The sequence below is a fragment of the Helicoverpa armigera genome, chromosome 7 (genome assembly GCF_030705265.1).
Source record: "Helicoverpa armigera isolate CAAS_96S chromosome 7, ASM3070526v1, whole genome shotgun sequence".
In the NCBI taxonomy this organism is placed as follows: Eukaryota; Metazoa; Arthropoda; class Insecta; order Lepidoptera; family Noctuidae; genus Helicoverpa; species Helicoverpa armigera.
Window position 1 is genome coordinate 8,470,855 of NC_087126.1, and position 13,754 is coordinate 8,484,608.

Genomic DNA, 13,754 nt, shown 5'->3' on the forward strand with positions numbered 1-13,754 from the left:
CACAGGTGAAGACAACATAAACCCGAAAATGTGACTCGATACTTTTTGTGCCGGTAACAAAAGTACCAGGGGCCCATAACTAGCAAAGAGATTGTATACATAAAAATGATGAATGATGGTGTAAATTGGTATATTTATCTACAATTAGGAAAAAAACGTAAAATCCTGACACTCTTGACTGCTATACTCCTGTAAGTTATGCGGTCCTAGTACACGGTGGGCAGTTCCATGGACACTCGTTGATTGGTATATTACTCATCTGATTTATGCGATCCTGGTATTTTGGTTTTGGCCGTGCGGTGTGTGACGCCGTTGAAATCGCGATTTTATTAATAGCGTCTTGCCATATTCGGAAAAAACATAACCAAAAAAAAAAAAATGCATATTACAATATTGTAAAGCTTATCTTGTTGACAGTACTTTTTACAAAATAAAGTACGGATGACCAATTGGGACTAAGCAAAATAAAATATTTTATTGAATGACCAACTGGGACACGTTTTTTATGGATGCCAAATCACTAAAATGACGAATCGGGCATAACTCCCCCAAAGTACAGGCAATTATGCCAAACATGATCATGTTTCATTCATTAAATGCGGTAGACAAATCGATATGGTGACGTCACAACACGTGATAAGTCTGTGATCGAGTGTGATCATCCGTCTATATAAAACGTAAGTAGTTATTGTACCATGTTCACTCATTGACACTTTATTGATATCGATTAAGTATCTGGTTACGGGGTATTGAAGGTGGGTTAAGTTATGAAGCTTATTAAAGTTCGAGCGAAAAAACTGTGCTACCTCATTATAAAACCTGGTCTTAAAAAAGTACCGGCTTTCACAGACTAAACCTAACACTGAAGTCCATGGGCGTAGCGAGGTACGGGCAGGGAGGGGCAGCTGCCCCCCCCTGAGCGGGATGCGGGTCGAGCGAGCGAGAGCCGCGAGAGGCGAGGCATTAGACATGGGCAAAATGTGTCATTGAAAAGAAAAGATAGATATGCATCTTTCAATCACTGGGATACATGGGCGTAGCCACACTGGGGCAAGCTGGGGCACTTGGCCCACCCTGGGCCCTGGCTCTGACCTATAAGGTGTCTGATTTAACAATGTTATTTTTACTAACTCTAACTAACAACATCAACAATCATATAATAATATGTACTATCCGTAAGTTATTGCACAAAATAATTCCATTCATGAAAATGTATATTTGGGCGACATTTTACGTAGTATTTGGTTTTGAGTCTTAAAAAGTAATTAAAATTTCGCGCTCGCTTCGCTCGCGTATTCAGACACTATATTATTTTTGCATTTCTCTACAAACAAAAAGTTAAGTACGTTTGGGCTAAATACGTAATATTTGGTTTAAGTCCGATAAAAATTTCGCGCTCGCTTCGCTCGCGTGTTCAGAAACTATAAGGCCTTATTTTTGCATTTGTCAACAAACAAAAAGTTTAGTAGGTACGTACGTTTGGGCTAAATTTTACGTAATATATGGTTTAATTCCGATAAAAATTTCGCGCTCGCTTCGCTCGCGAGTTCAGAAGCCATATGCCCTTATTTTTGCATTTGCCAACAAACAAAAAGTTAAGTACGTTTGAGCTAAATTTTACGTAATATTTGGTTTAAGTCCGATAAAAATTTCGCGCTCGCTTCGCTCGCGTATTCAGAATCTACATGCCCTTACTTTTGGCTTTTGTCCTATGTGTGATTGTTTATTTTCTGTACCTGAAAATATAAAGCTCTCAAATTAAGAGATTAACGGCTCAAGATACAAAAAATAGGAGTGCCCCCGCCCTCCCCCGGGGATAGGTTGACTGCTGCCCCACCCTGAGCCCAAAGCTGGCTACGCCCATGCTGAAGTCCCTATTTTTTAATTCATTTTATAATACCACATTTTATAATAAACTGTATAGAGGTAGAGTTACATGTGTGAGTGTAAAACTTGTGCTAAAAGAGTTAACCACGATATTGTCAGTCCCTATTTATCATTTAGAAAATACTTTAAAAACACCCTTAATCCTTTCCCGGTGTTCTTTAGGCGATATTTTCATTGTACTTATGACTCTTTGAAAATTATTTACAAATTGATTGTACCTAAGTAAGGACTCTTAAGTTGGGTCGTAGTCGGCGGAGCTCCTTGATGTTATTTGCTATGCTATGCATACACTATCAGGCTATTGTCTAACTGCACCCAAACAATGCGCTTGCATAACACATACACTGATATGCAAAATATGAAACGCAGCATATGAGTTATCATACTGAATATAAGAACCATGTCACACATACGTAGCCTATGTACATACAAGTTTGGTACACACGTAGTATCATTATTTTTGTACCTATATTTATATGAAAACCGTTTATTAATGAAAGTCCTTTGGTTTCTTTCGGGTACAAAGGCTGAGTTTATATTAAAGTTATTCTAGTTCTCCCTGTTTTTTTATGGGAAATCATTAAATGACCTCTCTCGCTGTGGTGTGTCAGACTCTTACTGACTAAAACCCACCATGTTCCTTCTGGATCAACTAGTTCTTCCTGCACTTTCTGTGAAATCCTAATGTGTCATCATTAGGTAATATTATACACGCTTATGAGTAATGCATTATATCACGTTGATAATACATATAAACGATAACTTTATCTCGTTATCTCCGAACTAATCATAAAAGCTTTGATTAGAGCTTTTGTTTAAGATAACACGCATTTCAATGAAGGTCAGTTATACAATACTCTTTTGTTAACCATATCTAGCAATGATAATTGTTCACCACGTATTAGCATTAGAGTTTATAGCACAGATACGTTAGTAATTGTATATAGGAGCATGTACTGTTTGTGTTTCCTGTTTTGACTTCGCAATAATTTATTTTGGTATTTTTTAAGAGAAAACGTTTCGTTTTACCATTTCTTAACAAAATTATTATATAGTAGCGACCCGCCCCGGCTTCGCACGGCATAACATTATTCCTCACTACTTAATGTATGTTATACTATGAAAATCGGTTGCGTAGTTTAAAAGATTTAAGCGTACCTACAAAGGGATATACGGACAGAAGTAGTAATTCTCTTTTACACTTTCATAATGGTTTTTTTTTCAAAACAATTTTTTAACCATACTACGAAAAAATCGTACTTTTCAGTCATATCAACGAACTCCATTAACAAGTAAACAGTTAAGTAATATACGTGAGGTCGTCACGTCCGCTGTTATCACTATTATCAGTGCACAATGGTCATGATTTATAGTTAACGTCAGAATCGCTGCCACTCTTCACCGATCCCCTCGAAATACATAAAGAGAGCTGCTATCTAATTGCTACCAGCTACCATTAGTTGCAACCAATTGCGACCCTCGTGGTTTTGAAGATATTTATCATTAAAAGGTGGCAGCCATTCTGATATCAGGATGGATGTCACTTTTCACGGTGTGAAGAAACGGCGCAAAAGCATTGAGTATGTTTTTCACCCAGAGTTGCTACCTAATTGATATTTTATCAATAACATAATAAACACCCAAACTTCCACTCAATATCCCTAAAGGTCAGCTTCCAATACAAACAACCTACCACATTAAACACGTGAATCCACAAAACAAACAAGAGTTTACATAATACAAGCTAAAATGTGAGGTCCAAAATTTTATCCAGGCCCCTCCTGGATAAAATTTTGGACCCCATCGATTTCTCGAATAAAAAGATGTTAAAAATCAACGAAATACAAGTAAACAGTTAAGTAATACACGTGAGGTCGTCACGTCCGCTCTTATCACTGTTATCAGTGCACATTGGTCATGATTTACATTAGTCGGTAGTTGTGTGTGTCAGTCGGGTCAAACGAGTACATTTTAGCTTGTATTATGTAAACTCTTGTTTGTTTTGTGGATTCACGTGTTGTTTAATGTGGTAGGTTGTTTGTATTGGAAGCTGACCTTTAGGGATATTGAGTGGAAGTTTGGGTGTTTATTATGTTATTGATAAAATAAACAAATCATAAAATATACAAAAATTATTGCTAAGGCTAGGTATAATTAATGCTAAGCTGTAAAGAAGCTACTTCTCTTTATTTTTCGTGAATGAATTGGCGTAAAAAACATACTGTGCAATGCTGCGTTCAAAATAAGAATTCCATCTGGGAATAATGAGAAAGTATGCGCCCTAATACAGTCTATTTAGCTCTTTCTGTTTAGAGTTGCTCTTTACAGTTTTTTGGTCATTTAAACCTTAAACGAACTTCCAAAAGCTTAGGAACCCAAAGACATATTATAGTAAATACAGAAGTAAAATAATAATTTTACCAGACTTTACATAAACTAATGGAGCGAATACAGTGATAGACCATATCGTGCTCATTGGTGGACGGTTTCGTTCAATAGTCTGGAACCACTCAGATAATAACAAAATGCTAATAAGATATGGTAAGAAGGTACTTATTCAAGCGTTGTTTTAAATTGATAGCCTCATTAACTTGACTTTGACTGTAATATGTAAATTACACTTTACCTTTAGAAGAACTAAGGATTATAAGCATGTTTCTATCAAGGAGTAGGAAAGGCGAGATATGTGATCTGTTATTTGAATATCAAACGGTCATTATACTTATTCATTAAAAATACGTACATAACAGTCCCCCGATGTTTATTTCCTCTTAGACTAAACCGCAATTTTGCGTTACATTGCTTCATTATCAGCAAACATTTCAAGGTCTCCATTATTTTTCATGTAAACCACCATCCGTACAAAACAATAGGTATTTTAAAATATGTATAACAAACCGGTTTTGTTCAATTAAACTTATCGATATTTCGCGTTAAGTATAGACTGACGCGCCACTGACTAACGAACTCATTGTATTGTGTTATTGTTTGAACAACTGAATTAACTTTGTACGCAACGGTTGTGGAAGCACGTGGTGAGAGAATAACCATGAAATAATAATGTACTAAGAACGTCAGACAGCGATGTTGTGTAGGAATGATTAGGAACCAAAAGTCTTAGCGTCAAGAATGAGGCAAGACTTCGAAAAAAGTGTTTTCTTAATAAATTCCACAAGTTAGTCAATAGTCGATACAATTTGTCTCTCGCACTTTTCACCCAGGCATAAAATTATATAACATAAGCGTTTGTTTTCCATGTATTAATACGTAAATTCATACGAAGGCTGTATGAATAATATAGTGCCGGCTGAAACAATATTTTTTTCATGAAATGTTGTGTGTGTGAAATGTTCTTTCTATTCCTTGACCTTCCACAATTTCAACAAAGAAAACTTTTGTCAGCGTTATAAAGGAGAAAACTCATAATATGCTAAATATTTCGTGGATAAGAATTCCTGATAAACTAACCCTATACATATTGGTGAAAGTTTTCCCTGAATTCTCAATTGTGACGTCAATTCCTAGTTCAAGAGTAGTAAGAAGATTTTTTTGTTTTCGCAGAGTTTAAGAGCTCAGAAATGAAAATTATATTACGTTGGATTAAATTGTGTAACAGAACTAATGAAGAAAAATACACTTTCAATTTTCGCATCTCTCCGTAAAACCCCAATTATTAGAAGCACGAATAACACTATGAAATTGCGTAGTATTTTGTTCTAATCGACTAGACACATAATGAATCGGTTCTTCGACACACGCAGTTTTTGCAACATCATCACACATTGTTTTTAATATTTGAATACCGGTCAATCGACTCAATTGTAGGAACAACTACGCACTAGCATATATTTGAATTATGGTTATCATTTTATTTATTTATTCATTAATGCATAGTTATGTTTATTAAGTTGCAAATTGAGTAGTTGTAGCATAACTAGAAGTCTAGTAAGTAATATTTCTAGTGCGAAACACAGAACGTATTGATACCTAATCAAAAGTTAAAAGTATCCAAAAAGCCACAAGCTCAATATTCAAACTACTGAAGTTTGAAAATGTATTCAGCTTTATTAGCTCCTAAAAGGATCCATTTGACACATGCATAGGCACAACTAATCTTAGCATTTCAATAATATAAACCAATTCCACTATGAATAAAGGTCCCAATATTTGTCAGTTTTAATTTAGCTAAAATACACAGACAAATATCAAGATCCATATTCTCTAGTTTGTAAACCAAAACATAAGTGAAACGTACTTAAACATAATCGTAAAGCAAAATATGCTATAGAGAGTGCGCCGAACGACAATTTCACCCATAAATGTATATTTATTTATGAGATTTATCTTTAATAGCGTACTTAAGACTCCCGAGCGGTGTATGGAAAATTACGTACAATTCCAAGTATTTCGTTCGAAAGCCCTTTGAGACGGTAAACATTATTTGAAGTAACAAGCTAAGCAGAACTATTGAAATAGCTTCACCAAACTGCTCGATCCTAAATTATAACTGCACAATATTAAATTGCTAAACTTTTGAGGGGGCGTAATACCGTAGGTGGAAATAGATTAGATACATTAAATACTTCACAGGCTTTCACAAACTACACCGCATTAGTATTAGGAGATAACACTTTTATCAACGATAGCAATCAATGGAATTCTGGTATTACTAAAGCTTTTACCTTTTTTTTCAAAAGACTGTTTCAAGAAAAAAATAATATGAAAAGGGCATTTAATTTTAGATGTAAAAATGTACTTGTTACTATTTTAAAACCAACTAATATTGATATTCTTTTGTTGCAGGATTGAATCTCGATGAAGATGAAGCAACGGGTCGCGACGGACGAGCAGCCCTTCAAAACGGGCTCCACCGATGACTCCTCACCCAGCATAGAAGAGCCTGCAGCAGCATTGGTAAGAATCAGAATAAAATAAGATAATACCACCACCTAAAGTCCATTACACGAAAGAAGTCCCGCAGACGCAGCGCTAGTGTCTATGCTATAGCTCAGTAAATACGTACAAAAATATATTATAGTTCCACAATTTTCCGCGGGACTTCTTTCGAGAATTTATTATAAATATGTACTTATTAAACCTCATTACATTCCATAAACAAACAGTAAAAAAGAAAAATGAAACTGTCATGAAAAAGTTTCGTTGTCAAAAATGACATAAAAAATAACTACATGGCCTACAGATTTTAGAGGAAATGTGATCAAATGGGGTGGAGCGAGATGTCCCCGTTTTCCCATTATACTGGCTATGGTAGAACTGACTTATATTAATACATTTATAGTTTTAATCGTTGGCATCCACATTTGCTACGTTGTGCTTAGCTTCGAGCGAGTCGATCGTGATACTGGGGGCTCTTGCAAAGCTGCCGACTGTCAGACAGATGTAATAGATGTAAAATCCGCATGTCACAGCGCCTGCGACTGCGAAGACTTCGCATAAACATACGAACATGACTCACCAGTAACCGCAAGGTATGAAGCGAGGATTGAAGATTTATACATTCGGAAGCACACTATAGTTTACGATGACAGCCCTTGAAAAGAAGCTAAAGAGAAACAGAATAATACGCAAGATCGCTGAACGTATTATAAACGCGTGTCTCCTAGCTACAATTTCTTTGGCATTTGCTGAGATCACTATGACTGTCCTGATACTGTTGTTGTAGACGTGTTATGAATTTTATAATTTTTGGATTAATTGAGAATGGCTTTTAACAGGATTTGGCAGAGGAGGAAAGAGATTGCACACATTGCAGCTGAAGTGATAGTAGACGTTTTAGCATGGGCTACAATAATTTTGGGAACCTATGTATTGATACTATGCTGAATTTCATCAACAGATATTTCACTAAAAGTAACACGCAAGCAAAACAGGATCCTCAAAAAGAACAGAAAATAATCTCTGAAAGATACTTGCTGGATTGCCTTGCGTTATTAAGCTCTATGTAATTCTAGTCAAACTAACAGGCAGAATATTGCCTTAATTTTATAGAAGATAATTGAAGAAATAAAATTAGCACAATGATAAAAATAGTAACTTATAAAAGAGTCATCTGGAATGGAACTGGTTATATGGAACAGGAAACTAAGTTCTTCCAATTCCCCGACTCCCCGTGTCTCTTCCGCATAGCATCACAAAAATTCATGGACTGAGTTCATTCCTATTCATATAAATATTTTTATTGACATTCGAATAACCTCTAATGTTTCAAAGAAAATAAATATTTTTTAGAAACCCATTATTTTTATTGCCCTTTTAAGATCTTTAAAGTTATTAGGAGAGAGATTAATTTTCTAATTGGCAACGGTGGTGTCTACACTCTTCTGTAGTTAGTGTTTACATATCGGTCGACACATCGAGGTCTTGGCGTCACATCGCTCGTATGTGACCTTCGTTAACGGTCAAGGGAACTTTCCAGTTCTTGGGAGTTATCGTAAGAATCGCTCATTCATTATGTTAATGGCTGTAATCGGTGAGACAACACTGGTAACGCTTCGAGGAAAATGTTTAAGTAAACAACATTCAAGCTCCCATCTGGGAACGATTTTCTTAATTGAGCGAATCTTTTAAAAAGTATATTTCTTTTTCAAAAACTTTGTGAAACTTGTTGCCTGCTTTCGAGTCTTCCGACGTTAGTATAGTACCTCTGTGAGGTCATTGTCAAGCTCGCCAAGTGAATATGATATCAAAAACCATTTCCAGCCAAAATATAATTAAGGACCGAATTAATTGTAACTAGTTATGATGCCAAACTTATTAACCATTGATGCAGACGAAGTGACCGTTACGGGCGCCGGCCAAAGTGACGTCAAAACGACCCACATTGACGAAGACGCGTGAAGTATCTTTTCGTTCTTGAGTAAACATCGCTCCTAATATTTTAATAAATGGATGAGGTTGACATACCAATAAAATGTGAGACTTTAACCGAGTAACTTACATGGTATTGGCTCTGTTTGATACAGTCGGAAGCCAGAAAGTTTGGCAGCTAGTTTTAACAAGGGGAATCTTATTAGTATTACCCTAATAGCAGGGTTGAGGTCATAATTATAAGAGTCGCTCCATGTAAAACACTAGTACTCAACTGATAAGCTTATTGGAAGCTGGCCCCAATTTGGTTGATTTAAGGTACAGGTTAAGGCTATGTTGGTGATAACTGAGTCGATAGCCAAACTGAAGCAAACTGTACTCTGCCAAAACTTGTTCACACTTCGTGACTTCTGACTTCTTCACACAAATATCTAGGTCTTCAATTATTTATATCTCTGAATTCTCCATTTTAAAGAATGTTTTTGATTTCAGGTGGTACCTCCAGATGGCGGATGGGGTTGGGTGGTTATGATAGCCTCCTTTTGCTGCAACTTCATGGTCGATGGTGTTATCTTGTCCGGTGGAGCCCTTCTGCCTTCCATTAGAGCAGAATTCAATGTAAGTTTTTTCTTCCATTTAATTTACAATTGCGACCACGTTTTAATGAGTTTCTAGAGCAATTTGGCTCCGATATGCGGAAGATTGAATAAACAACAAAAAAATATTTTATTGGTACTATTTCAGAATGTCTCGTGTGTTTCTATTTCTGTATCTTTAAACCACACCCGTTCATAAGTGTTGCGTCACTGCCGCGCCTCCGTTTTATGACTTTACAATGCGACCAGAAAAAATAGATCCCTTGTGTTATCAAACAGTTCAACATTCTCGTCGAGAATCGAAGATCGTTTTTATTTGGTCAGACCATTTTAAACTGTGTTAGTATTACCAGATGTCTGGTGTTGTTCTACCATATCCTGTTGGAGTTGAATCTCCCACGCATCATTGTTGCTTTGACAAGAATTTCCTTCCTCTATGATTGTCTGATGATTGGAAGATAATTGATGTTTTTTTCTAGTTATTGTCTAAAAGTTTTCAAAACTTTTGATGCAATGCAAAGTTTTCAGTGATAATGTTTGAGTAGGGTCTTCAAGCAAATGTATAAGAAGTGTTTCATGAGAATGTACAAAAGTTACATGCTCAATAATCGTCAAGGTTGTAGGCTCCTGAAGTGGGTCATTATGAAAACGAATACTGATTATCGAGTGAGTGTGAAATCGCATTTAGGCTCATATCACATGTGAGACGGTTTATTTTAAAGGTCTTTTAAGTTCTAAAGTAATGTGAAGTTTGACTGCAAAGCTATTATGTAAAAAAAAATACAGTGATTGATCATAAAGTGCTGAATAAAAAAAACTGCCAATTTTTTTTCCGAGTTTACTTTAAAGCTTAATTAGGGTCGCCACCGAATCGAGTGGCATTTATCATTGGCGCCAGACTGGCGTATCAATAAACGATAATCTTTTGAACTCTTCAGATTTACACTCCGAATAAAAACTACTTATAAAGCAGACAGTATATAAAAAATATAATCCAGCTTATTTAGATAAAGCTCAAAAGAAAAGTGCTAAGACGTAACTAGATTTTAAAAATTGAGTTTTTATGAATTTGTAAAAAGACGATTCTCTGTCTCAACTTTGAAACGGTACCCTGGGATTTCCCGTGAACGATATTGAAGTGGTTAACACTTTCTACAACGCGCTTTTGGAGAGGAAAAAAGTCTTCAGAAGTCTTTTCACTTGTTTATGACTATTCATTTATTAAAAATAGCTTACATAATATAAGCTATACTATATATGCTTCTGTTATACTATTCCTATCCAAAAGGAGACCTATTAGGCCTCTAAAATTCTGATTTGTAATGACACCACAAAGTACAGTCATTTGATTACAGCGAACCGCAGATTGACCGCCTCAAACGTTGTGTTGAACAATAAAATTATCATAATGTTAAGGCCAAGGTTCCATGGCGCCACAACGATCCATTCATTCGTTCACTCATTCAATCAACGAGGGAATGTAACTTGTACGCGTTTCCACGACTTGTGTACGGTATTCTGTTTTTATTGCACATTTGTACTAATCAATTCGGCCGCTTGGAAATTCTACAAGTTTACGTAATTTGCTCTTTCTTGTAACGATATTTACTTCTCATTTTATTTAAAATTGTTAGCCAGTATAAACATTGCCAATATTAAAAGCCGACATTAGTAAATAAATCATGTTATCGTGTTGTGAACGTCACAGAAGCCCGCACTCGGTCTGAAGGCAATTAATTACACAATTTACACCAGTTCGATGTCAAATCGATGCCAGTTTGTGGAATTTGCCGTGACCGGTGCAGTGTAGGGTTGGCTCTATTGAAGGATTTGGTAAAACCGGACTTTAGAAAAAGATTCCTTGATAAACTAAATTGTCGTAATAGATGATACAAAATCGTTCCTTTGACTTGTGGAAATTAGATGAAAGAAAGTTGAGCAAAACCCCGAAAGCCAATTTTCAGTTCTGTTACAGCCTTTTTATAGTCCCACTGCTAGGCACAGGCCTCCTCTCACACGGAGAAGGAAAGCCTATGACCATTTGACCATGACTGAATTTATTGAAAAATTACATCTTTGGTGGTACTCTTTCATTTTTTTTTAAATAAATCTCATGCGTACACTCACGTGATGCATGAACAACCAATTCCAGTACTACAACTCTATTAAGCGTTTTCTACTATCGCCAGTGCACTAACCCTTGCAAAGCTAAAGTACATAAAGTTCCCACATAACAGTGCGGGGCCAATGAACGATCTCGGCCTCGAGACGCCATTTAACCAAACAGGTTGCATTTTTAATGTGTTACGATTCGGATCAAATCGAAATGCGTTATATCGATTAGCAAGCCTTTGGGGGGCATCGATTTATTAATATCAGCATCTTACAAATCGAAACGAAGAAGCGACGGGTCAAAATGTTCCAATTTTTTTTCAATCGTTCTGTTCTGTTTTTGTTTTTGTAAAAAGTAAACTTCATTTGATAACGCAACGTCTATGAAAATAAATAGATGTGTCTATGTTCGAACGCACCCGTTTGGACATCTGCCAAAGTTTTTGAACAAAACAAAATATTTTTAAGCTGTATTTTGTAATCCTGAAGTTCCTATTACGAAATATTGTAGGTAGCTTAAAATACGTTACAGTTTCAAATGAGGAAACTGTGGCTAACAAAAACATATTAATTGGTTAGTCGAGCATGTTTTATCAAATGTTGAAAATATGTAGCCATTTAGTTAATGAATTATTATTCCTATATGGTAATATTACCATAAAATGTGTCCTAATGTTCGCAACATATAGAAAAGGCTAACATTTCCTGGTCATATAGACATGACCATTAGCATTGCTAATAGTAAGCAGGGTCAAGTATGCAAGCTGTCAACAGACTTACAGTTACAAAAACAAAAACATTTTGCGTTTGTTTACTAACTGGGAACTATCATCCCTATTTCAATTGGGATAAAGTTCAATATTGCAGATGTTGTTGAAGGAATGTCCAATTATGCAGGCTATGTAATATTGCAGTGCGTAAACGCTATGGAGTAAGCACATATTAGTGCGTTAAGTACCTGATACCTGGCTAACTATATTAATAATTACCAATAATCATAAGCCAAACCTGATGTAGACCAAAAATTACCAAATTAAGCTTTTGGACGGCGTCAAATTCCGATATGAACTTGTTAAGAGAATTCCCATAATGATTTGGCTAGGAAACGATATACAAAGTAAGAAATCGTTTTGATATAAACTATGCTGCGGGATAAATCAAATAATTAAAATAGCAGCGGAAATACTCACTTAGAAATAAATATAAATACGCTTAGACGAAAATAGTTAAAGAGAAATTGAGCGGCAAAGAAGTCCAACTAATCATATCACATCCACGCTGATTGCTAGAAACTTTATAATTTTACTAAATATGGACTCTCGAAGACTTGATAGTTTTTACCTTGGCCAATTACGAACGAGTTTGTAACTAGCCCTGAATATATCCGATATTAATACGTAAATGGAGTTATCCGCCGTAACTGAATCGAGTTCCCTTTTATCGATAACCTAATTGTAATCGATTGTTTGTTGTGCAGCTGTTGGCAGTTAAAAGTTTTATTAGAATTTCCTTGGTAACTGTGTTTTTAATGTTATCCGGAAGATAGACGGAACTAATCGTAAATATCAGAAAAAATTATAAATTATAGGTACATTATATTACTTTTCTGTTGGCCGTAGTTTCTACCATCGCAGTTCAAAATAAAGTTTCAATCGTTTCCGTGGAGTTATGCCCGATTCGCATGATTTGGCATCCATAAAAAACGTGTCCCAGTTGGTCATTCAATAAAATATTTTATTTTGCTTAGTCCCAATTGGTCATCAGTACTTTAATTTGTAAAAAGTACTGTCAACAAGATAAGCTTTACAATATTGTAATATGTTTTTTTTTATATTTATTTTGGTTATGTTTTTTCCGAATATGGCAAGACGCTATTAATAAAATCGCGATTTCAACGGCGTCACACACCGCACGGCCAAAACCAAAATACCAGGATCGCATAAATCAGATGAGTAATATACCAATCAACGAGTGTCCATGGAACTGCCCACCGTGTACTAGGACCGCATAACTTACAGGAGTATAGCAGTCAAGAGTGTCAGGATTTTACGTTTTTTTCCTAATTGTAGATAAACATACCAATTTACACCATCATTCATCATTTTTATGTATACAATCTCTTTGCTAGTTATGGGCCCCTGGTACTTTTGTTACCGGCACAAAAAGTGTCGAGTCACATTTTCGGGTTTATAAAATACCCAAGTTGTCCTGACCTGTGTTTTAATGTAGGTAAATTTTATTATATTTATATGAGAGCTATACCTTTACCTACATCGAAGTTTTTCATTTAAAATTTCTTCTAACACTTTTATTTCTGACGGTACTCTGATA

At 35.7% G+C, this 13,754-nt stretch overlaps 1 protein-coding gene and 1 long non-coding RNA gene across 5 annotated transcripts in view; both read left to right on the top strand.

Annotated features, from left to right (window-relative positions):
* LOC110371940 (monocarboxylate transporter 3) overlaps window positions 1-13,754 on the top strand; it is a 36,514-nt gene that overhangs the window by 12,993 nt on the left and 9,767 nt on the right. For all 4 annotated transcript variants that reach the window (XM_064035432.1, XM_064035430.1, XM_064035431.1 and 1 more), the window contains exons 2-3: window positions 6,691-6,801; window positions 9,208-9,333. In XM_064035432.1, the coding sequence (XP_063891502.1) occupies window positions 6,703-6,801; window positions 9,208-9,333 (225 nt within the window). In that variant the 5' untranslated portion in view covers window positions 6,691-6,702. The remainder of the gene's footprint in view (window positions 1-6,690; window positions 6,802-9,207; window positions 9,334-13,754) is intronic.
* On the top strand, window positions 7,010-8,139 carry LOC126056051 (uncharacterized). Its single transcript, XR_007511800.2, has 2 exons — window positions 7,010-7,376; window positions 7,623-8,139. It is a non-coding gene; the product is annotated as an uncharacterized LOC126056051 (long non-coding RNA).